The 23,158-nt window shown below is 46.1% G+C and overlaps 2 protein-coding genes across 2 annotated transcripts; one reads left to right on the top strand and one right to left on the bottom strand.

Annotated features, from left to right (window-relative positions):
• Nucleotides 1–10,064: 10,064 nt before the first annotated feature.
• Nucleotides 10,065–16,826, top strand: Nrgn (neurogranin). The gene is made up of 4 exons (XM_076843602.1): nucleotides 10,065–10,121; nucleotides 15,684–15,910; nucleotides 16,153–16,170; nucleotides 16,552–16,826. The coding sequence occupies exons 1-2, from the start codon at nucleotides 10,107–10,109 to the stop codon at nucleotides 15,903–15,905; spliced, it is 237 nt and encodes a 78-aa protein (XP_076699717.1). The 5' UTR covers nucleotides 10,065–10,106; the 3' UTR covers nucleotides 15,906–15,910; nucleotides 16,153–16,170; nucleotides 16,552–16,826.
• An 828-nt stretch (nucleotides 16,827–17,654) lies between these two features.
• Vsig2 (V-set and immunoglobulin domain containing 2) lies at nucleotides 17,655–22,083 on the bottom strand. The gene is made up of 7 exons (XM_076841644.2): nucleotides 21,996–22,083; nucleotides 21,386–21,543; nucleotides 20,776–20,983; nucleotides 19,801–19,959; nucleotides 18,773–18,892; nucleotides 18,513–18,657; nucleotides 17,655–17,787 (listed from the first exon to the last, which is right to left on the bottom strand). The coding sequence occupies exons 1-7, from the start codon at nucleotides 22,081–22,083 to the stop codon at nucleotides 17,655–17,657; spliced, it is 1,011 nt and encodes a 336-aa protein (XP_076697759.2).
• Between the last annotated feature and the right edge of the window lie 1,075 nt (nucleotides 22,084–23,158).

The following is a 23,158-nucleotide window of genomic DNA, read 5'->3' as shown; positions in this document are numbered from 1 at the left end:
GCTCTTAATTAATATTTAACCTCAGAGAGATTGTGTAGCAGACGGAAGTGGCTGATGGGAGAACAAAGCCTGGCTGGCTCTCCTTTTCAACACTGCCTCCCCCACTTCCAGATCTTTTCCCTGCACACCAGGGCCCCGAAGGACCCAAAGGCCCTGGGGGTGAGAGGGGAATGGGGAGGAGAGGCAGGGGGTGCTCCTGACGACCCTCGACTGTACTTTATGGATTTGCGCCCTTCAACCTCTTGTCAAAAGAACCCTTCTGCCACAAAAAGAGACCAGCTGAGGCCTGGAACCTGATTCTGAGTGCCCAGAGCTAGACCCAGGCCTGGTGTGCCAGGAAGGATGAAGAGACAGGCAAGGGGGGAAGACAAGCAATGCAAATGTGCCCCTCAACAGATTATATTTAATGCACTATTTTTAGTTGCCTTCAATCCCTCGGGGCTGTCAGGGCGGTTGCAGCCCCACTCCCCCGGGAAAGGAAATGACAGGCATTATTACCCAGCCCAGGAACACTGGTGCAGTGCGTGGTGGGTGGGGGAGGTGCTGCCTTGCCAGCTCCAAAATTTGGGAACTTAACTTCCAACGGGAAATCGAGGACACGGAGAGAGATGCAGCCGCAGGACCTCCTCCTCCGTTCGCAGCCAGCCAGCCAGATCAACCCCACGTTCGTGTCCACTGGGCCCAGACCAGGAGTGTGGGAGTCTCCTCAGTCCCCAAGTTGTCTCGAAAAGTAGGTTATACAACATCCTTCACTGCCAAGTTCTTCCTGCTCTCTAATCTTAGCCCTGCCTCCGGTCTAAGCCCGTTTCCCCTTGCTCTGCTTGCAGAGGCAAAGAAGGACAGCTGGCCATCATCCCTGGGCGACGGCCCTTCTTTGTCTTGAAGAAAATGATTCAGTTTCCTCTCAGCCCTCTCCTCTCCCTCCTGAGTCATCCCAGTGCCTTTAACCTTTCCACACACATCGTGTTTTTTTAGCTCCTCTCCTTGTCACTTTCCTAACCCTGCTCTGAATATATCCCCCAAGTTCCTCCAGGGAACCCTGAAAGGACGCCAGATTCTTCCCCAGGGAGCACCTGAGCATCAGTTTGAAGGAAGGAACTTATTACCCACCATCATCTTGGAAAGGTTTGCCAATTTTCTTGGTTAACTCACCTCTCCACAAGAAGTAGCTCCTTACTGGCTGCATTCTGTCCCCCACCCCTGTGATGACCTTCCTCATCCTCCTGTGTACCCATCAAAGTATGAGGTTTGTAAGATGTGGCACATAACTTTTCATGGTCAAAGTGAGGTGCATACAGAAAAATTTTTTGGCAAAGTACTTACAATGTACCTTCTAAATTATGCAATGGCATTCAAATTAGAATTCCTTATTATTGCAGTACATACCAGACCTTTGGAGAATGCTTTGTAAACCATATAAAATATAGCAATATATTACATTCATTCCTTCAATAAATATTTATCAAGCTGCTACCATATGTTAGGCACTATGCTAGATGCTGGGATGTCAAAATGAAAGGCAAAATCCTGGTTCTGCAACATTAACAGCCTGCTGAGGAAAATAAGATATAACAATGACTAGGCAATGTAATAACTGCTAATAATGTCCACACCAGATACCAGGGGACACAGGAAGGGACAGAACAGGGCACAGCTCTATGCTTTAATGATTCCACCTTGTTAGGAGTTAACATGTAACTTTTTTTTCTTTTTTTTTTTTTTTTGGATACCAGGGATTGAACTCAGGCACACTCAGCCACTGAGCCACATCCCAGCCCTGTTTTTTAATTTTTATTTAGAGACAGGGTCTCACTGAGTTGCTTAATCCCTTACCCGTTGTTGAGGCTGGCTTTGAACTTGCGATCCTCCTGCCTCAACTTCCCAAGCTGCTGGGATTGATTACAGGCGTGTGCCACCACACCCAGCGACATGGAATGTTTTTGACTGCCAGCATACCTTCCTAGGGTTGGCCCACCCCCTCCCAGAGTCTCTGTGGTCCTGGAGTGTTTGTCAGTAATACAAGTGCTATTGTTTGGATCTTGCAAGCCTTCCAAAGGCCCAAGTGTTAAAGGCTTGGTCCACAGCCTATGATGCTACTGGGAAATGGTGGAATCTTTAAGAGAAGAGGCCTAGTGGGAGGGAGTTAGGTCACTGAGGCTGTGTTCTTGAAGGGGATTTTAGAGCCCTGAGTCCTTCCTGTCTCTCTGCTACATGGTCACCACAGGTGGAAAGGCTTGCTCTGCCACATTCCTGTCATAATGTATTGTGCCACCACAGGTCCAAAGCAACAGGGTCAAGCAAGCATGAACTGCAACCTCTGAAACTAAACCAAAATGAATCTTTTCTCCTTATAAATTGATTATTTCAGGTATTTTTTCATAGTGATGGAAAACTGATTAACACAATAGGCAAATGCTTAGAGCCCTTTTGCAACATTTATATATGGATGCATAGAGAAGAAGATGGTCTTTTTTTCTTTTGAGGGTTTGGGCTGTCAGATAGGTTTTTTCCCATACCGTGCAGAAGACCTATCTGAAGGTATATCTAGCACAGAGAGCCTTGCTGAAAGATGGGGAGGAAAGAAATCACATTATTCTAAGCACCAGGTCCAGGCACACCGGCCCAGTTAAGTGGCCTAATAAATCCCCATTTTGGGGGGCTGGGGATGTGGCTCAAGCGGTAGCGCGCTTACCTGGCATGCGTGCGGCCCGGGTTCGATCCTCAGCACCACATACAAAGAAAGATGTTGTGTCTGCCGAAAACTAAAAAATAAATATTAAGATATTCTCTCTCTCTCTCTCTCTCTCAAAAAAAAAAAAAAAAGAGTCAAATAGGCCACAACACAATAATTTTAAAAATAAATAAATAAATAAATCCCCATTTTTGTTTAAGCAAATTACCCAAGAAGGAAGCAGGATCCTAAAAGAGTCCTCAGTGCCAAGATGATCTTTCCTAGAGGACAGAGGGACTGAAGGTGTTGTCTCATGTGCAAACCTGGAACATTCTGTCTTAATGGCTTTATGACAGTAAGATACACAGACTGAGAAGAAATTCATCAAGGCAGAAATAGCTGTATAGTGGAGCAGCTTTAGAGTTAGGTACACTTGAGTGGAATCCCAGTTTTGCTGCCTACCAGTTGTGTGCCCTCATTCAAGTACTTAACCTTTCTGTTTCCCCACAAAATCCTTATCTATAAATCCTTATCTATTTGCTCCATTGGATTATTGTGAAAATGACTTGATGCAATATACTAAGATGGACATAACATTCATTAGTAAGCCCCATTCACAATGTCCCCTTCTTTTGTGGACTTGTTCTTCCCCCATTCAAACCAAATGGTTTCTGGAGGCCCCTGCCAGCCATAGAATCCAATTGACCATGTGGTTATGCCACATGTTGGGTCAATTATAATACTTCATCCCTCTCTCCCCAAGGATTGGTACAGGGATAGGCAAGAGGCCCAAGTCAGGTTTATCAGAAAACTATCCTGGGAATGCTTAAATTATTATCAATGAAGTTGGGATTGAAGATTATATTTTCTATTTGGTACAAAAACTATAATGGTTTAAATTCAGAGTTTCCTGTAGCCAAAGTCCCAACATTACAGAGATGGCAGCATTGCACAGAACAAAGCAGGGATAAAAATAAGAGATTCTATAGACTTTGCATTCCTGGACCTGGTTGTTCCTGGAGCTCCACCTCTGCCCTCTCAGTGAATCAAAGCCTATGCTAATGTGAGTTGGGCTTCTATCTCTTCCAACCAAAAGAGTCTTGATGAATGCAGCATGGGATCCATTTAGTATAAAACAGATGGCACATAATAAATGCTCATAATAAATATTTGACACAGGAAGTACTCCCAGGAAAATGGTTTGAGACCTTCCAGACTTATAGAATCTTCACTTTAACTAAAGATAAATACAGGGGCTGAAGTTGTGGCTGATTGATAGAGCACTTGTCTTTCACGTGTGAGCCCCTGGGTTTGATTCTCAGCACCACATAAAAATAAATAAATAAATAAAATAAAGGTATTGTGTCCAATTACAACCAAAAAATAATTTTAAAAAAGATAAATACAGAAGCCTGTGTGTGAGTGTGTGTGTGCACTGACTTACAATAAAAATAAAAGGAAGAAGTGCCCTCCCATTGCTCCAGAGATTTCTTTTTATTGGTATAAGCAAATTCCATATAATAGTGAAAAGTAATACCTATTTAAAAGTAGATAACCAAGGAATGGGTAGAGTCTTTGTCCTAATGGTACCTACTTAATTCTTCAGAATATCAGAATAGCTAGATTGATGAGTGCATATGGACGACCAAGTACTGTCTGGTGGAGGACAGGAGTTATCCCCTAAGGTGCTCCACAAGTTGTACAAACAAGGGATTCTGAATGAACATCCATCAAACTCCTTCCATTGCTAACTTTGGATGACTTTATTTTGATATCAAGAGAGTTTCTTCATTGGGTGATCTAGCATGGCAAGGTTGATGCCACCTCACTTGAATAGGTTTATGCTAATGTCTTCTGCCTACCAGGCCAAATCAGTGGCCTAGCTGGGTACTCCTTGATTCCTCATGACATATTCATTCATTTTCCCTCCTCATTCAATAATTCAAAAAAATTGTTTTTTCAATGATTCAAACAGAATTTATCCACTATGCCCAAGGGTGCTAAAACTATAGTGCTTTTAAAAAAAAAAAAACTCAATTCTTTCCTTATTTTTTCCTACCTAGCACTATTATGGTACGATTTTTAAAAATTATGTATACACAAGGTATACAATGTGGTGATTTGATAAATGTATACATTATGAAATAATTACCATAATGAAATTAATTAACACATTCATCACCACTCATAGTTATCTTTTTTTGGTGTCTATGCAGTAAGAGTATTTAAGATCTACTGTCTTAGCAAAAGTCACCATGCTGTACTCTGTATCACCAGAATCTCCTCTTAACCAACAGAACTTACGGTTTAATAATCATATACTTGAAAAGAAGTATTAAGCAGTTCTTATAGCTCAGAGATAGATAATAAATGATAATCAGGAAATCATAAGAAATATAGACTACATTGAGCGATGGTTTGAGAATTGTTGATGAATGATGGGCACAATGGAGTTAATTATATAGTTCTTTACTTACTTTTGCATATGTTTAAATTTTTCTAAAATTAAAAAATTATAAGTATTAATATAAGACAATAAATGGTAGATATCAAGTGAATGGTATAGTCATGGATCACTCCAAGCTTCAAGTATCAGCACAAAGAAGGATGGGGCTGGGATACTAATCACATACACACATTCCAAGAGATGACCATTCTGGATGATTTCAAGATGTCTCCACCTTCTGGATAAGAATTTTTCCCCTCTACCCTGAGGTAGACAACAATAGGGGAAAAAGAGCTGAGAAGTATAGCTCAGTGGTAGAGTACTTTCCTAGCATGTGAGAAGCTCTTGGTTCCATTCCCAGCTTTGAAAACACACACACACACACACACACACACACACACACACACCTGTACTTTTTTTCATCAGACTATAAGAACTAAGAGAGTAGAGATTTTGTCTGATTTGTTGACCATGTGGCTGGCTCATTACACTGAGTACAAATATTAGAGGTATTTTAGAAGGAAAAGAGAATTCTAAGTTAGAACTTCAGTGTTTCAGTCCTCCTTCTGCACTACATTAGAAGTCTAACAACACTCAAGTAACAGGTCACTTAACCTCTTTCAGCCTCAGTTTTGTCTTCAGAAAGAAAGGGTTACATCCCCACATAGTCCTTAAGACTACCACCTTAAATAACACATGTGAAAGCACTTTGGAAAGCACTAATGTAATGTATTCTAATGTAACCTAGTAGCTGGGGATGTAGCTTAGTGGTAGAACATTTGTCTAGTGTGCACAATACCCCGGGTTCAATCCCCAGTACTGGGGGAAAAAAAATTCCCAAATGTAATTAGTACTCACTCAACTCTGTTGGTTCTTTCCTCAGTCTTACCAAGAACCATCATCCCTCTGTATTCCTGGGGGACTCGTTCCAGGACCTCCACAGTTATAAAATCTGCAGATGCTCAAGTCCCTCATATAAAATGGCATGATATTTGCATATAACCTACGCACATCCTCCTGTATATTTTAAATCCTCTCTATCTTACTTTTAATATTTAATTCAATGTAAATTTCATGTAAATAGCTGTTATACTATAATATAACTTGTGGAATAATGACAAGAACAAAGTCTATACCTGTTCAGTACAATTTTATTTTTTTCTCTGAATGTTTTTGACCTGCGGTTGGCTTAATCTACAAATGCAGAACACAAACCCATGAATATGTAGAACCAATTGTCTATTATAGCAAGCCTTCTATATTATGCCCCTAGTAGCACTCTGCTCACAACAGAAGTTTAAGAAATATTTACTCTTTTTTCATAATGCTGCCAATATAGCAATGCGGATGATGACTGAAAACAACTACTGATGAAGATAAGGTGATGGACGCCTAATATCCAGCAAACCCGATTTTTAAATTTGAATGCACCCTTTAAACCATGTCCTTTCTCCCTCTCTTCTTTCTGACATGTGGGGTGATGGTGCAAAGAGCCCTCCAGTCTAGCAGAGGCCCCTTTAAAAATGTACCCGGGCTCCTCCTCTGCCAACCAGGTTGCTAAAAATACTACTACAGCAAAAGCTGAAATATTTGCAGAGAAAACTGAATTTCCTGCTACCCCCACTCCCTCTACTAAATGGGTAAAATCCTGACCTAAGAAGCCCCCAGTCAGCTCCACCAAAGGCACAAGCCTCCTACTTTCCCACCCCCTTCTTATTATGGAGTCCCTCTGTGGGCTTGAGCTGGGATGTTATGTTCAGAAAGTGCCCACTCCAAAGAAAGGAAGCCATGAGTAAGTATTGGCAAATAGATTGTCACGTGCCTTGGCTTTTCTGTCTGCTTACTAGGACCAGCCCTCTCCAAATCCCCCTCCATCTGTCCCAAGGATCTGTATTGGACCACAGAAGCTTTGCAGTAATCCACATTTTATTCTTTCTTTTGTCTCCATCTCCTCTTCTGCCTGCCTTGGCTTCTATTCTTTACCCTTCTACCTCCACGCTCCTACTGGTTCCAGCCCACGGCACTTACATGCCCCAGCTCCCTTCCTAACCCGGCCCTTCTGGAGCTTATCTCCTTTTCAGGCCTGCATCCCTTTTTCTTCAGTGGTTGTGGGGGCTGGCAAATATAGAGAAGAGTTCTCAAAACTGAAAGTGTCAAGAAGGACTACAGGATCCAAGTCCAGCTGGCTAATAGGTACCACTCCAAAAGTTGGCCTCAGGATACAGGCCAGGCAGGCTACCCCAGAGAATGTTACCTGGATCACCATGCCAAAGACAATAACCATGGGGAGCCAGGCTCAGGGATCCCATACTCCACCTGTTCCTCTTCCTAGCTCATCTAATTTAGAATCACAGCCTCTGAGTCCCACCAGCTCACAAAGTCCTGCCACCTAGTCCAAGAGAGGGACTTCTCACTGAGTTTGGTGTTCACTCTAGCTCCAAGGCCATCAGTGGTCCAATCTGAGATGTCATTGTGTGACATCCTGCTCAGGGTGTGTGTCTCTGTGGTTGCACGGAGTGTGTGTCTGTGCCTTTGACTCTAAGTATCTGTCATTTGCCTCTAGGTGTTTGAATTTTTTGAGTATCTGTCTTCTTGTTCTGGTCTCTGCCTTCCTCTGTCTTCTCACCTCAAAGCCTGCCCATCCCCCAGGGCAAGCACTGTGGCCAGTTCTGCGTAGGCGCCTCAAGTGAGCTGTTGATGAAATGGTTGTTTTGCGGATGGAGCTGATAGTTGCTGTATCTGTTCTCCCATGGGTCCGCCAGTATTTAGACATTCTCGCCCCACACCAAGGTGTCTTTCAGAAAGAGGGAAGGACTATGCTGCCTGTGTGGGAGTTTAGGGGGAGGGGAGTGTTGTAAAGATACCCCCCTTTCAGCTCTGACCAGCAGGAAGAAGGGCCCAGAGGCAGCACAGCCTGCAGAGGGATGTTGCCTAGCAACTTGGGAGACTTTACTGCAAACTCACCAAATACTGAATTCCTTGGCTCTAATTTGGGAAGGAAAAGCAGAGTCCAGGCCTCACATCCTCTCTCTTCCTCAATTTCCTCTTTCCCTCTTTTCTCTGGATTTTGGAACTGAAGTACAAGGGGAATTGGCATAACTTAAAGCTCCAGATGTGCCTATCATTTAGGCAAAGGCCTGAGTTCCCAGGACATCCTGCCATTTGGTGGAGGTGGGGGATGAAGGATGTGCCAGAGACAGATTGGGGAACAGATTTTCAGTTACAGGGGTGGGTGGGTCCCAACATGCTGGGAGAGACACCCCTACACCCCAAGCCCTGGAATCCCAGCCAGCCTCCAGCTCAGCTTAGAACCCCAAGCTGGTTAATCCTATCTCCATCCTGAGTGGACACTCATTTCCCCTCCCACTCATTTTTCCTTTGGTAAAGAAAACATCCAGCCCAAACATTTGGGTGGGAAGGAAGCATGTAACAGCCATGCTGTGAGTGGCCAATGACTGTAGATTTATTAGAATGCTGTTCCAGGGTCTCCTGTCCCAACAGAGCCACAGTGCATTTCCCCCTCCTCTACTCTGAGCAGTAGTTCATCATTTTCTCCTTCCTCCCTTTGGGATCTTAGCTGAGAAAGACTTTCTAGTTTTCTCAGAGATGGTCCATCCTACCCACACAACATGTCACAATGCCAGCTCTGGTACCCTGACAAGCTCGGAAAGGTGGGCTACCGAATAAGTAGCAAGCTGTCCTGGGAGATGCTGCTTCCACATCTCCCCTTCCCAGCCTTGTTGAACACCGTAGCCTTTCTCATCATGGACCCAAAGGGCCAATAATTTTTGACAATACTATTGGGTTTGGGGTATTTTTCTTCTTCCTAGGACCAAGGATGAGGGTAGTTAAATATTGTCTTCTTTTGACGCTATGGATCAAAAGGAGGAGTCTGGTATGAGGAGTGGAAAGGGGATAAAATGTGTTTCTTCAAAGTTTGTACCAATATACAAATACATACAAAACAGGTGTTGTATGTAGATGATTTTGTTTAATGCACAATTGATAGATAACAGATGGTGAATGGATATATAGATAATACATACTGTAATCTAGACATCTTGAGTAGGGTGATTGTTATGTGTGTGTATACACAGTGCCATCACCCAAAACATAGGATGTCTGTATATACTTTACATCTGCACAGCTGTGCGTACAAGGTCTGTGTAGTTGTTTTTGCAGGTTGTTTTGTAGCATCTGTCTGTTGGAAGAAAGGCATATCTTAGTGAGCCTGGGGGAGTATCATATTTGTACCGGTGGGGCTTGTAAACTTTTGTGTTGTGTGCTCATCACCAGGTTGCGTACCAACAACTCTTCACTGCATAGCAGACTAGCAGGCGTGATGATGGGACTTTTTTTTTTTTTTTTTTTTTTTTTTTTTTGGCCACACGTCTTTGGAGCTTTTCTTTGCGGACTGAGGGGGAGGGAAGTTAGAAGAAGCCATATTTGGGGCTCTAGCTATATTGTGGAAGTGTAGGGTGGTGGGTAGGGGGTTTGTGGTTTTCTATCTATGGCCAGGAAGGCGTGATGTGCCCAGATGTGTGTCTGTTCGAAATGTCGGGGGCCTCCTTCTGCCTACTCCGGCAAACATCTGCCTGGCAGTCCAAGGTTTAGCAAGCAAGGGGATTGAATTTGGGAGGGTGGGGTGTGTAGGTGGAATGGATGGAAGTGAGTAGGCGGAGGGGTAAGGGAAGGAGCCCGAGCAAGGCGGAGAAAACCGAGAGAGCGGAGAGAGGGAGTGGTCCTCCTTCCAGTTCTCCCCGCCCACCCTGCTGAAGGCGTCTCCTGATTGGCTTCACGACAGCAGGGCTCAGGTTACATTCGCGAGCGGAGCTGAGCGCGGGAGACCGGACCTGGGAGGAGAGCTGCTGGTTCTGCGCCGGTCCGCCGGCCTCGGACAGCCCAAGAGCTGCCACCCAACATCACACAGACCCCCCCACCCCCGCCCTGCGCCAGGCTCCACCCCAGCCAAGGACCCCCAACACTAGCATGGACTGCTGCACGGTAAGTCAGAGGGCCTGGGGAACTGGCACTCAGCTTGGTCTGGGGCAAGGAGAGCTCGAGAACCACCTGCAGGGTGAGTGAAGGATGGAAGTGGGTGCGGAAGACCTAGGAGGACGCCTGCTGAGACATGGGTGATGGGTGATGGAAGGCGCTCGCCTCACTCGAAAGCCCTAGGAAAAAATGCTCCCCAACTAGCGGGGGCGTCTGAGTGCCCATCCGCCAAGCAGTCTAGGTTGGACTTCCAGCTGGGCAGGGCTTTGCAGCAGAGAAACTGCAGGTTAGACGACAGGAGGAACTTCCTCCTGTGAGACGCTGAAAATCGTCGCCTAGCGAAGCTACGGCGAATTCTCTACTCCGGCATTTGTTCCCTATACCATATAATAGCCCACTGGCACTGTTGTCGGTGGGTGGACATACTGATCTTTCCGATCCTCGGAAGATCGCCTAAGTCCCTGCACAATGTAGATGGAGGTAATCGGTCCATACTGGTCTTAGTAGTGAGGATGGGCAGCAAAAAGCCTAGTCAGTGTGGTTCTGGAGAGGAGTTGGCCCGGCCCCCAAAGCCTTCTCACTCTGAGGGGGCTGGGTGAAGTGACCGCGAGAGAGCCCTGCTGGCTAGGAAAGGAAGCGTCTGCAATTTGTCAGCGCCCACACGGAGACCAGGATGCAGCAAGTGCCTAATGCAAAAGTAGATTACTGTTAAGGTGACCCTGTATGCAAGCACCCGGCACAGGACCTGACTCCTGGTCACTAGAGGAGTACAGTGATCATGCGCATAGAAATTTATTTTATCCCCTACATACAGAGAAATACTTGTCCTTGTATTCTATCAATTGATTTGTCCTCTCCCCACCCCATAGTGTACAAAAAGGTGAGGGGAATGAGCTTGGGAATTAAAGAATACCCCAGTTCTGTAAGAGGTGAGACTTTGAGATGTCTGGATATCAAGAGGCTGAAAGAACTTAGAAGCAAGTCATAGTTGTGATTTTAACTCTTATTAGTATCCATAATAACTGCCAGTTTGTGATTGCTCATCATAACCTTACATTTTATATTTAATCATCACAACTCTGTGAGGTAGGTATTATTTCACAGATGTGCATATTGAGGCTTCAAGAAATTATTTTCCCAAGGAGGCAGCGCTCCTAGATATGAAGACAGGATTCAAGCAGAGCCTTGTTTCATTCAAATAGCTATACGTTGACCTCTCCTCCAACTATATTGTCTTTTCCTCATTATAAAAGCAACATGCACATAATAGTAAATATAAAGAACAGAGAAAGTATAAAAAGAAACATGTCAATCACATACAGTCCTGCCCCCTGGAGAACACTGATAACATCCTTTTCCCTTTGCTTGTTATTCTTCAGGGACTTATTTATTTTTGTATTTACTGTGCTGGGGTTTGAACCTAGGGCCTCCTTCATGCTAAGTATGGCTTTCCCACTGAACTCCATCCCCAGATCAAGAAACAATTTTTTTTTTTTTTTGGTTGCGAAAGGAGAAATGGAGGTTTCTGGGATCCACTGAGGAAGAACCTCTCAACACGCAATGTTTTATAAAGTAAAGCAAATAAATGAATCGAGGATTCAGAGATCTGAGTGAGTGGGGGAAGGGTATTGCTGAGCACGAAGGAATAAGATGAGAAGATCCAAATGATAGGGAAAGGAAAGCAGGAGGCATGGTCAGTGGAAAGAACAAAGAATCCAAGAAGGCAGGGAAGGAAGGTAGCCTGTCACCTCCTGTGTCTGCAGGAGTAATAAGGGAGGGGTGTGGAGTCCACCTGAAGGCCCTGGTCAGCCCTGGGTGGTGCTTGTGAGTGCCCAGGAAGCCATTTGTGCAGGGCAAATAGCTAGCTAGGTAACAGATGACAGGTGTTGATAGATAACATCTAAGGGACTAGTAGACAGGGTTGCATTCAGTGTCTCCTAAAAAAAGGAAAGGACACCCACCCAAAAAATATGAAGGTGCCAGATACACTGATCCCAGTGACCCAGGCTCTGGGGCACCTCTTCCAGTGCACCCTGTACACAGGAACTTTCCTTTTTCATGTCTTAGGTTTTCAGGGCCAAAGGAACAAGCAAGAGCAGGCACCATTCTTGGACTGTGCAGGACAACAGGAAGAGGGAAAGGGGACGGACGCTGAGGTGAAGGGTTAGAGAAGGATGGGGCTGGGGCCAGACATTTTCCTATCCAATTCTTTGGAGGTCTGGGCTCAATGCTAGGAGGGAGCTGTGATATGTACAGAAAGCAGTCAGTGTGCCTCTTCATTTTTCATTCTGGAACTCCTCCATGACCACTTCACCTGGTCACCTGGTATTTAGGAAGACCACTAGCCTTCCTCCTTCTTTTCTTCTTGGTCACGAGGCTCATACACAAATGGCAGGGGGCGGGGGGACAGGGCAGATCTCCTTATTTTTTTAAATCATTCATATATATGAGATTTTCCTGCATTCATTTCCTATGAAAAAGCAGAGGAACATATTTTGGATTCTACTCCTTTCTTTTGCTTGGTCTAGTCAACCTGGTCCACCTGAATTCATAAAATGATTGCCTGCCTTGAATCAGATCATTACATTGTTTATCAACTGTGCAACCTCAGGGAAGTTACAAAATATCTCTGAGACTCTTCCCAGACTTCCAAAATGGGGATTGAATATGTAAAATGTGCAGTGTTGAGCACAGGGCCTGATACACAATAAGCACCCAGAAGGAATAATTCTGATAGTTATTAGGATTTGGGAGCTCAAGGAGACTTTATTCATCTCAGCCAAGTTTTAGTTGTGGCTGAAAATAAAATAAGGTTCCTAGAAGGAAAATGATGTGCCCAGTGGGACTAGAAACCATGGCTCCACCTTCACATCTACTGCTAAATGTCACCCAGTTCATACAGAGTTCTCCGGGATACACCATCAGTCTTGACTTTGGAAGGCACCCGCTTACTGTGACCAATGAGCCTTTTTCCCTGTTCCTACTACTCTCCCTGTAGATCTGTGAATAGATCTGGAACAGGCCACCTCAAAGCTAGCTCTATCCTGAGAACTCAGCTTGAGGGAGAGGGAGCTGATTCTGGGGGTAGGTTTCCATTTTGGATCCAGCTGGGGTGGGTGGTGACAGCAGGTGGGGTCTTGGGAGACTGGAGAAAGATACCCTTGCTCCACTCAACTTCCCCACGCCTTCATGACTGCCAGGGCCCAAGAGCCTAGAGGGCTGGAATTTTTTTTTTTTTAAATAGTTGTTGCCCCCTTTTGAAAAGAAGTCTCACTGTTCCCAGAGAATATTCCAAGAAAGACTTGAACTCTGAGAATCAAAGAACCCAAAGGAGTTGTTTTAGATTTTATGTGAATAAAAAAATAAAAGGTCAGGGAGAGATTGAGACTTAGGAAAGACAAAAAGAGGGCCCCTCTACACAATACCAGCTGCCTGGTAACTCCTTGAAATTGTATTTATATCCATGGATTGTGAATATCTCAGCACAAATTGAAGAACCATGAAAGCCCACGAAATGAGGACAGCCTTGGAAATCCTGGCAAGGGCATCCAGAATTTAAACCTGTACTCCTGGGTTAACCTGTCTGGGACAGTGATCATTGAAGCCTCATTTCTAAGACTAGATAACTGACCAGAAGGGGGCAGGAGTAGAACCAATCGAGTTACCATTTTTATGTGAGACCTTGGTCAGCTACTGTCTGAGAAGAAAAAGAGAGTAAAAGCAATGCATGTCCTCAGACACATTCCTAGAAGCCATGGGGCCAAAACAAAGGAGAAATGGTCTTCTAACTTGCCAGTAATCATCATCATCCCAGTCCACACTGATGCCATAAATCATGTTAAGCCACAAAGGGGCCAAATGCTGAGACTTTTTCTCTATTCCAGCCTAACCACTGAAATTCATTATATCAATTCCTTAATTCTTTCTACTGTCAGCTAGGGCAGGCCATGAGAGAGACAGAAACCTACTTTGGGTATGGGATGGTCAGATTACAGTTACACATTCTATAATGATGGTAACATGTTCTGAAAAATGTGTCATTGGAATTGTGCAAACAATATATAGTATAATTACCCCAATGAAGATAATTATGACAACATTAAATGATATAATCTTATAGTATCATCATTATATATGAGATCTGTCATTGACCAAAACATTATGTGGCTTGTATTTGTATATTAGAGTGAACTTTGTAAAATTGTTATTATATGACCACTTTTGGCATACAGAAGCAATTATTTTGCATCAATATAATATTATAAAAAACAATCATAATATATAGCTACCATTTATTGAGCAACTAGTCTGTGCCAGAAACTTTATGCATATCATGCTATTTATTCTTCCCCATAACCCATAGAGGTGGATATTATTATCCTGGTTTTTCAGATGAAGGAACTAAGAAAAGATTAGATAACTTGCCCAAGACAACACAGTTACAGCATGTGGTAGAGCCTTGGTTTGCTTTCTGGGTTGCATCTGCTTATCCTAAGTGGGGGTTAAAAATGCACTCTAGACCCTAATATACAAAGGTTCGAATTTTTGGTCCATTGATAACTTTCTGTATGACACAAGATAGGTTTTTTCTTTGTTTGTTGCTTTTTTGTTTCACCAGATAGGTTTTTAAACCAATCGCCAGTTTTATCATAATAAACTGGGGTAATAATAAAAAGATATGTCATTGCTTTATTTTTGAAAGCTAAATAAAATGATGCTTGTAAAACACTGTATTATTGCACCTGGAACAACATACGTGCATAAATGGTAGCTATTGTCCTAATTACTTTCTTCCAATGAGCACACCAAGGAAAGGGCTTCTTGCTCCTGCTGATCTTTTCCTTGGTTTTTTTTTTTTTTTTTCTATTTGTTTGTTTGTTCTGTTTTGTTTTGTTAAGTGATAGATTTTGTCTGTCACTTACTCTGAGACTCCTGGTTGTGAGGTCAACCTGGGGGACAGTGGGAAAGTGAAGAGTCCATGGGAAAATAGTCTCTTGGCCTCTAACCCCATTTGCGGGGGTAGAGGGGAGGCTGATTCACTGAGCTTTGGCCCCATCCTCTCCCTAATTCCAGCTGAGCTCTGGTACCATTCTACTCAGGAAAAGGCTGTCCTGGTGAATCTTAGGTACCCAATCCCCAGAAAATCCTAGGCTGGGAAGGGGCCCTTCTGAACTGGAGGCAGCCGTTAAAAGCAGGGGGATGGGTGGCCACATCCAGGAATGCCTGTTTCCTTTGCTCCTCCAAACCCGCGATCCATTCAATTCTGCAGCGCCCCTAAATTGGCCACTGGTAATGGGCCCTTGGCTCACTCCGGGCTGTCTGGATTTCTTGTACCCTATCCCACCATGTATTTCTTTCCTTGAGATGAGTGCATAACTGTGCCCACATCATAGCCCTGAACCTTCCTCTTTCGTTGCCCAGGGAGAAACACACCAGTGTGGCTTTCCTCTCTTCCACATCTGCTACCCCAGTAGTCCTCCTCTCAATCCCCCGAGACTCTGGTCCTAACCTACCCTCTCTGGGTCTCCGACCTGACCCGCCAGTAAGAAACTCTTCCCCTTCCCTCCCCAGGAGAGCGCCTGCTCCAAGCCGGACGACGACATTCTAGACATCCCACTGGACGATCCTGGTGCCAATGCGGCCGCTGCCAAAATCCAGGCGAGTTTCCGGGGCCATATGGCGCGGAAGAAGATAAAGAGCGGAGAGCACGGCCGAAAGGGCCCGGGTCCTGGGGGACCGGGCGGAGCTGGGGGCGCCCGGGGAGGCGCGGGCGGCGGCCCCAGCGGAGACTAAGCCAGGTGAGGCTGGCTGGAGGGGCGCTGCGAGCTGGAGGCCCCTCTTTCCCAACGCTCCTAGGAAGGAGCAAGGGAAGACTAAGGGCGTGCTGAAGGTAGAGAAAGGTGTGGAAGGAGCAGGGGGTGGGAAGTAGAAATCCGCCAGGTGAGGTGGGTTGGAGGAGGCTAAAGGTGCTGAGATTTCCGAGAACTCACCTGTTTCTCCCTCTCCACCCTGCCTTCTGCCCCGCCCTGGACTGAAGAAGAAATGAACATTTTAGAAGGTAACGAATACGACCCAAAGCGGAGAGGTTTGGGGGAATGCTACGTGGGAGGAGAGGACCAATTTCCCAACCGGGGAACATGCACCCTGCACCCGCAGGTTTTCCGACACATTGAGATGCCTGAGGCTGCGACAGGGTCACACCTGGATTAATGCAAACACGCAGTCACCCTCATTTGACTGCACAAGCCCGGCCGAGGGCTATAAACACACCCCCGTCTCACTCACGTATCTTTCTCGGGGCTCATTTCAGCTCATTGACTCAGGGTGGGGGGGGGTCTGAGTGACTAGGGACCCCTGGTATCCTTGTTCAGAAAGGTAGAAGGGACGGGGAGAGTAAATTCCAGGGGAGGGCAGGTTCTCAGACCTTCTCTTTCTTCAGTTCCCAAGGAGAGATGGATGCCGTGTCCCCTTCGCAGTGACGAGACTTTCCTACCGTGTTTGTGATCCCTCCTCCCCACCAGCCTGCCAGCTTCTGGAGCCCCCCTGCGTCCCAGAGACTCTTTCTTCCAGGCAGGCTTCCTCGCGGAGTCGCCAAGTCCGTGCCCTTTTAGTTAGCCCTCCAGTCTAGCGTGGTCCCTGTTCGCCTTTCCTCCCCGTCCGATCCCGCACTCCCAAATTTTCCTCCTTTTGCTTCTCGCCCACCTCTCCCCGCACCCAGCATGCAGCTCTGCCTCCGCAGCCTCTGTGCGCTTCCCTGCGCGCACTGCGGAGGGCGCCCTAAGCGTCGCCCAAGTACACTCAATTTTAAAAAATAATAACAGTCCTTTGGTTCTGTGCGCAGCGATAGGGGGCGCCCTGCGTCTCTGTGCGATTCCCGCCCCAGCCTAGCCTCAGAACTTTAAATCTGGGACATGAGGAAGGGAGAAAAGTGTTTACACGGTTTCGGATGCCCCTTGCTCTGAACGGAAAGGAAGTCCCCATCCCGCACCTGCTTGTCATGTTCCCTTCCTTCTCCCCAGCGCACCCAGAGAGCCGCCTCTCCAGCTCTCCTGTTTACGCAAACGCCGAGCGCCTGGAGGCTCGGTAGGAGGGGTCTTCCGCGGCCCCGCCCCTGCCCCTTCCGGCTTCGGCCCCGCCGGGCTCCTGGGGTTGTGGCCGGAAGGTTTTTAATCTCGGTGTGTGCATGTGACCGTTCTGGGTTGGAATGTGAACAATAAAGAAGAATGTCCAAGTGTTCAGAGGGTGCCGGGAGGGGAGGGAGTTTGGGTGCACAAGGCCACCGGTTGGAGCCTGAACAAATCTCATTTGATCAAGCCAAAAAGCAGAGGGGAAGTGAGATGGAGAAACCCTTAGATTGAAATCTGCCCTTTGACGCAACCAAACTTCCTGCTTATAGCATCATCTCTGAGATTTAAAGCCCAATCCTTCCCTTACTAGTAATATTCTTTGGGCCGCCTAGAGAAATTCGCCAGAAAGAGACAATATGGTACCCAAAGGATTTAATTATTGATCTTCCCCCTCACTGCCCTCAGGGATCAGAAGTCAGACAACCATAGGGAGCTTGGACTTCGTGGTCGTCACAGTACTGGTAGATGGGGACCTTTCAAGGAGTCCTTTGCTAGAATCCACCTTCATAGAAGATTGCTCAAAAATCCCAGGAGCCGTGGCATCCTCCCTGATGGATATAAGCAAATTTTTACTGAAGCTAGAAGCAACCTCCAGACAAATGCTGTCCTGTAACCCAGGAACTTTTACATTTTACTATGCCTGAGAATTGTTTGTGGAACTTTTGGTTAAAATGAAAATTCCAGGGCCTGTCTCTGCCAACACACACACATACACACACACTCACCCAGAAATTTTACTGTAAAAGTGACCTGAAACTGAATGTTTAATAAGTTCCTGGTGATACCTTTTTAGGTAACCTGAGGACCACATTTGAAGAAAGTTTGCTCTGATTCCTATTCTGGTCCAGCTAAAGTGGAGGACAGAGGAAGCTTTGGCCTCTTTTCCCGATTGCCCCACACAGAACTAAACTCAGCTAAGTGATCAGGATAAATCCAATACATTTAAAATACACACACACATACACACAAACACACACACGCCTTAAAAACAGAAGAGTAAACATTTTTAAATTTGAGAAGGGTTCAGGCCGTCCTGTAAACTGAGTCATCCATGTCCCAACTTGTAAACTAACTCCTTCACCCTGTACACATTGTTCACATACACACTCATGCATAGGTTATATTGCATCTGCCACCACTAAATACCAGGAATGAGTAGTAATCCCTACTTCCTAACACTTCTAACAGTGTCAGAGTTTGAGGGCTAAAGGTTCCACTTTCAACCCAAACCCTTTTCTCCCTCTCTGCACCACCCTCTAGCCCTCCTGCTCACCGAAGTTCACTACCCCCATATGTCTCCTTGGGCTTCTTCTTCCTCTCTTTCTGGAATCTGATTAAACAGAATGCAGCAACTGACAGGAGCAACACACCCAGGAGCACCCCAATCAGAGTTCCAGCCACTCGACCTTTGGAGGAATCTAAGAAGACATAAGGCCCTCAGAGCTTCAGAACTTCTTGACTCATCCTCAGACCACTTCATGCAGCTTCCCCAACCCAAGCCTTTCAGTCTGGCCTTTGCTGAGCATTCCCTACCGGTCACAGAGAGGGTCAGCTCACAGGATGAACTGCCCATCTGGTTGGTGGCCACACAGCGGTAGGTGCCCGAGGAGGTCAGGGAGAGATTGGTGAGAATGAGCTGGCCAGATACCTCATCTAGAGGGAAAAAAGGAAGTGTGTCACCTCAGTCAACTGGGTGAGCACCTACTGTGAGGAAAGCTCATTCATTTTATCCTTACAGCAGTCCTGCTAAAGAGGAACAACTTGATAGCATTGGTGAGAAATCAGACTCAGAAAGTAAATAATCTCTAGAGAGTAATTCCAAAGCCACTTCAACTTATGGGCTCTTTCCACCTCACATAATTACCTTTTTAGGCTTAGGGAAACTGCACAAACATGAAGGTGATGGAATTGAAGTTGGATTCTTACTGGCTAAGGTCAGGTTCCTGGTTGGGGGTAAAAAGGATTAATTGCTAAAAACTGTATCCTCTGGAGTGACTCTAAACTGATCCAAGTGTTTTTCTAAACTCTTGCTTTAGAAGGCAGAACACACATCAAGAAGTGATGGTGGGAGGGCAGGGGGGTCCTGGATTGATAAAGGTGTTTGCAGGAGCTGGGGCTATTAGGAGAGATCTGGCAACTAGAGGAAACTGAGAAGCTAAGGCTTTTAGCTATATGGCTCTTCCAAAGATACCAACTAAAATGATTCAAGCCAGCCCATTTCACTCTGCTTCAGTTTCTTCTCTAGGAAGTTTGGAAGTGATTCATGACCCTTTAGAAAATCTCCCAAAAGTAGACAAGTAAGAATCATAAGAATGCCCCTTGCTCTCTACTCTCTTTCAGGATATCAGGAAAATATTTAATTTGAGAAATAACTCCCAGGAATGCAGCCATAGGCTGCAGAAGACAGATGGAAAGGGAATAATATAGGGAAGAGACAGGGAAAAGGTAGAGTGGTTTGTCTCATCCTCAATAGTCATAGAACTGGTAATGTGGGTATATGGGATTTAGAGACCACATTTGTGCAGGTGTGCAGTTCCCTCTTTGAGTCCCTGGGCCCTTACCTTGAACCATGCTACCAGGAGAAGGTGTAGGAGAAGATCCAAGGCGTATCCAGTTGTACACTGGCTTCGGAGCTCCCTCAGAAGAGTAGCATCTCAGTTCAGTAGAGCCCCCCACAAAGGTTGGCCCATTCTGAGTGCATAAGGGGTTACTGGGGGGTACTGCAAAAATCACAGAAGTACCTCAGCAATCTTCTAATCTCACACCAACTAAGTGCTACATTTCCTGATTTAATACCCCTGCCAAATAATGGTCCATTTCTCTCCACACACCACTGCATCCCCAGGAAGTGATTTCTACTATTGGAAATTTTGAGAATTTTAAAGGTCTTCCTCATGTTGAGCCAAAGTCCAGGTTAATAATATCTACCCTTTGATTCCAGTTCCTTTGGGCCCACAGTGAGAAATTAAAATCTCTCCTCCACATGACAGTCCTTCAGATATTTGAATATAGCAGTCACACAACATCTCCATGGTCTTATCTTTTCCATCTAACACACATCTCTTGCCTCTAATAGTTTCTTTTGATTGCTCATCTCTGACCAGGCTGTGATTTGGGTTGAGATGGAATTTCTGAACACAAAGTGGTGCACAGTGATAGGGGACTTCTTTCTTTCATGGCTACCCTCCTTCTCTGCCACTGACTATTGGGAGGGACAGAATCCAAATCTGAACTATCAGTGGGAGGTTCCTGGCTAATGGAGCTGGTAGGGGTATGACTCAGACCCCATATAAGGGAAGGGCTTTTTCTCTCAGACCCTTTGTTACTAGGGCCCTAAGGGAGGAGACATTGTGGAGAGCAGAATTAGAGTATGACTGACTATACAGATTAGAAGTCTTCAGAAGTAGGGATTTTTTTTTAAGGTCCCCAGTGCAGTTGTGTCCTTCAGCTGGAAATCAGGATATGGGGAGAGTTAACAGGGCCTGTACACACTTTCAGAGTACACGGTTAACTGGTGGGTCCCCAGTTGGCCTTACCTAGCACAGTAAGGTTGATTAACCCCAACCCATTGGTGTAGAAATCTGGTGGATTGTTAACATGACAGAGATAGGTTCCAGTATCTGAGGGGCGGACATCAGTCAATCTCAGGGTGGCCACCCCTCTTGTCGGGGGGTTCTGAAGTAGACTGGCCCGTTCAGCCTTAGAACCAGTGGGATACAGATGGCCATTGGTGAAGTACAGGATCTGAGAAGAGGCAGAAGACATGCATATGTTCCCATTTCTCTCTGGCACCCATTCCGCAGTGCTTCCACATGGAAGTGGGAATAAGTCCATTCACTTGCACTAGTGGAGGAGGTTGATACTCTGTAGCCTGAACTATTAAGGGGCAACATCAATGTATCCTATCAATCAGCAACACCTCAGCCTCAATGGGTTCAGTAATTCCAACTGGGACTTCACTAACAAGGGGCTTTAATATAGCCATGGGAGAGGTAAGGATAATATAGGGTCACACAGACTGAGAAGATCTAGCAAGAGCCCACTTACCTTTTCATCCAAGCAATACTGATCCCCAAATGTACCCCCACCCCAAGCCCTCATTCTTCCTGGTCAACCCTACTGGAGTCACAGTGGCTGTCAGCTCACGGGATGGGATGCAGAGATGGGCTTTCCAGGCTGCACAAAGCTCCACTCCAGGGCGAAGTTGTCTCCCACTGATGTGCTGTAACTGCAGCTCAACTCAGCAGTCTTGCCCACGGGCGCGCTCAGGGGCTCAGTGGGTACTTTCACCTCCACAGCTATCCCTGGGGCTGAGGATGGAGAGGGAGGCAGAACCACAATCCTGGTGATCTGGAAGGTCTGGCCTATATTTCAGCGTCTACATCAAGAGCTGGGGGCTCTCTCCCCACAGTGCACTCTTCTCAAGCCAATCCCTCCTTCCTTCTTGAAACCTGATGTTTCCGGGAGGGAGGTGCCCACAGCCCAGCCGGATTTTTGTGGGTAAAAGGGCCAAGACTGGGCCAGGTATGAGGATGTATTGGCGGAGAAAAGAAGACAATAGCCCTGCCGTGGTTAAGGAATGCCAGCCGGTGTGCCCCTCTCCTCTGCCCTGGTGGCCCTCAACCACTGTCTGGATCAGCAGGCTCCGCCTTAGCCCCAGAAGCAGCCCTAGCCCACACCGCAAGGACTGAGCAGTCCTTAAAGAGCCCGGGAAGTCAGGACCCCACCCCCATATCTCGCTGAGGCTTCTCCTCACCACTCAGGCACACCAAGCCCAGCAGAGCCCAGCAGAGGAAAGGCCCCGCGGGGAGCCCAGTCACAGCCACCTCCAGCTGTCCTGCCATGCGTTGGTCTGTCTTGGTGTCGGAGTCTGAGGAAGGGAAGGTAGTGCCCAGCAGGTAGCCTTGTCGTGCCTGGCAGGAGCGAAACTGACTATCTCAGAGCAAACAAGGGGAGAGGCTGGCACCTTCAGGTAAAGAAATGCTCCTCCCTCCTCCAGGCCAACTCTGAAATCACTGTAGCCCTCCTTCCTTTTCCTTCCTCTTCCCTCAGTTTCTGCAGCTGTCAGGCCCTGGTAAAAGAACCGGGCTTTGGGTGGGTATCCTGAGGGCCAGGGCTCAGAACTGGAGCTCTGCAGGAAAAGATTGTCTTTGGAGGAAGAGGAGGCAATCTAACACTGGGACTTGGCAAATACTTCACCAACATGGGCTTTTGCAGTGAGCATGTAATTCTGGGCTTAGACCCTTTCTGACCCCTTCAGAGATTCTTGTTCCTCCAAAAATTCTTCTGTTCACCACTTGCTTGAGTAAGAGTCTCCGTAAGTCACACCCACCTCCCCATTCCCAGAGCCCCTCCACTGTACAGAGAAACTGAGACCTAGAGGCTCTCACCATTGTTAGGAAAGAACATGGCAGAATTTTGACATGTATCTGCACCACATTCTACACTCAGCTCTCCCTCAGTAACAAGAGGGACTGCTACACCATAGGCAAGAGATGTGTTTGTTAAGGATCCCATTGTGTGAGAGAAGGAAGCACAAAGGAGGTTCCCCCTCCCCAGCCCCACTGAGGAAGAAGAGAGGAAATGCATGCATCCCCAAACCAGGACCCTCAGAACTCCAGCAGAAAGCATACCCTTTTCATTCTCTTACTGCTCAGACTGGATTAAGGAATTGGGTGCTTTCTCTTTACATATGACAGCAAATGACCTTTCTAAACACTCTAGAAGAGATATCCCAAGCCAGTAAATTCAGGCTGTATGGAGAAGCTTCCTGCTTCCACAGCCTGGTTAAGTTCCACTTTGCATCCTCCTGAAGCTCAACTCCTGAGAATTCCCAATTGGAAAGGATATGTGATTCTTATTTCATATAAACACAGTGTATATTTATTGAAATTTGCAAAATAAAAACAAAAACACACA

This window comes from Callospermophilus lateralis, chromosome 2, assembly GCF_048772815.1.
Source record: "Callospermophilus lateralis isolate mCalLat2 chromosome 2, mCalLat2.hap1, whole genome shotgun sequence".
Classification (NCBI taxonomy): Eukaryota; Metazoa; Chordata; class Mammalia; order Rodentia; family Sciuridae; genus Callospermophilus; species Callospermophilus lateralis.
The sequence above is the reverse complement of the archived record's forward strand: the minus strand, read 5'-3'. Positions and strand labels throughout refer to the sequence as shown.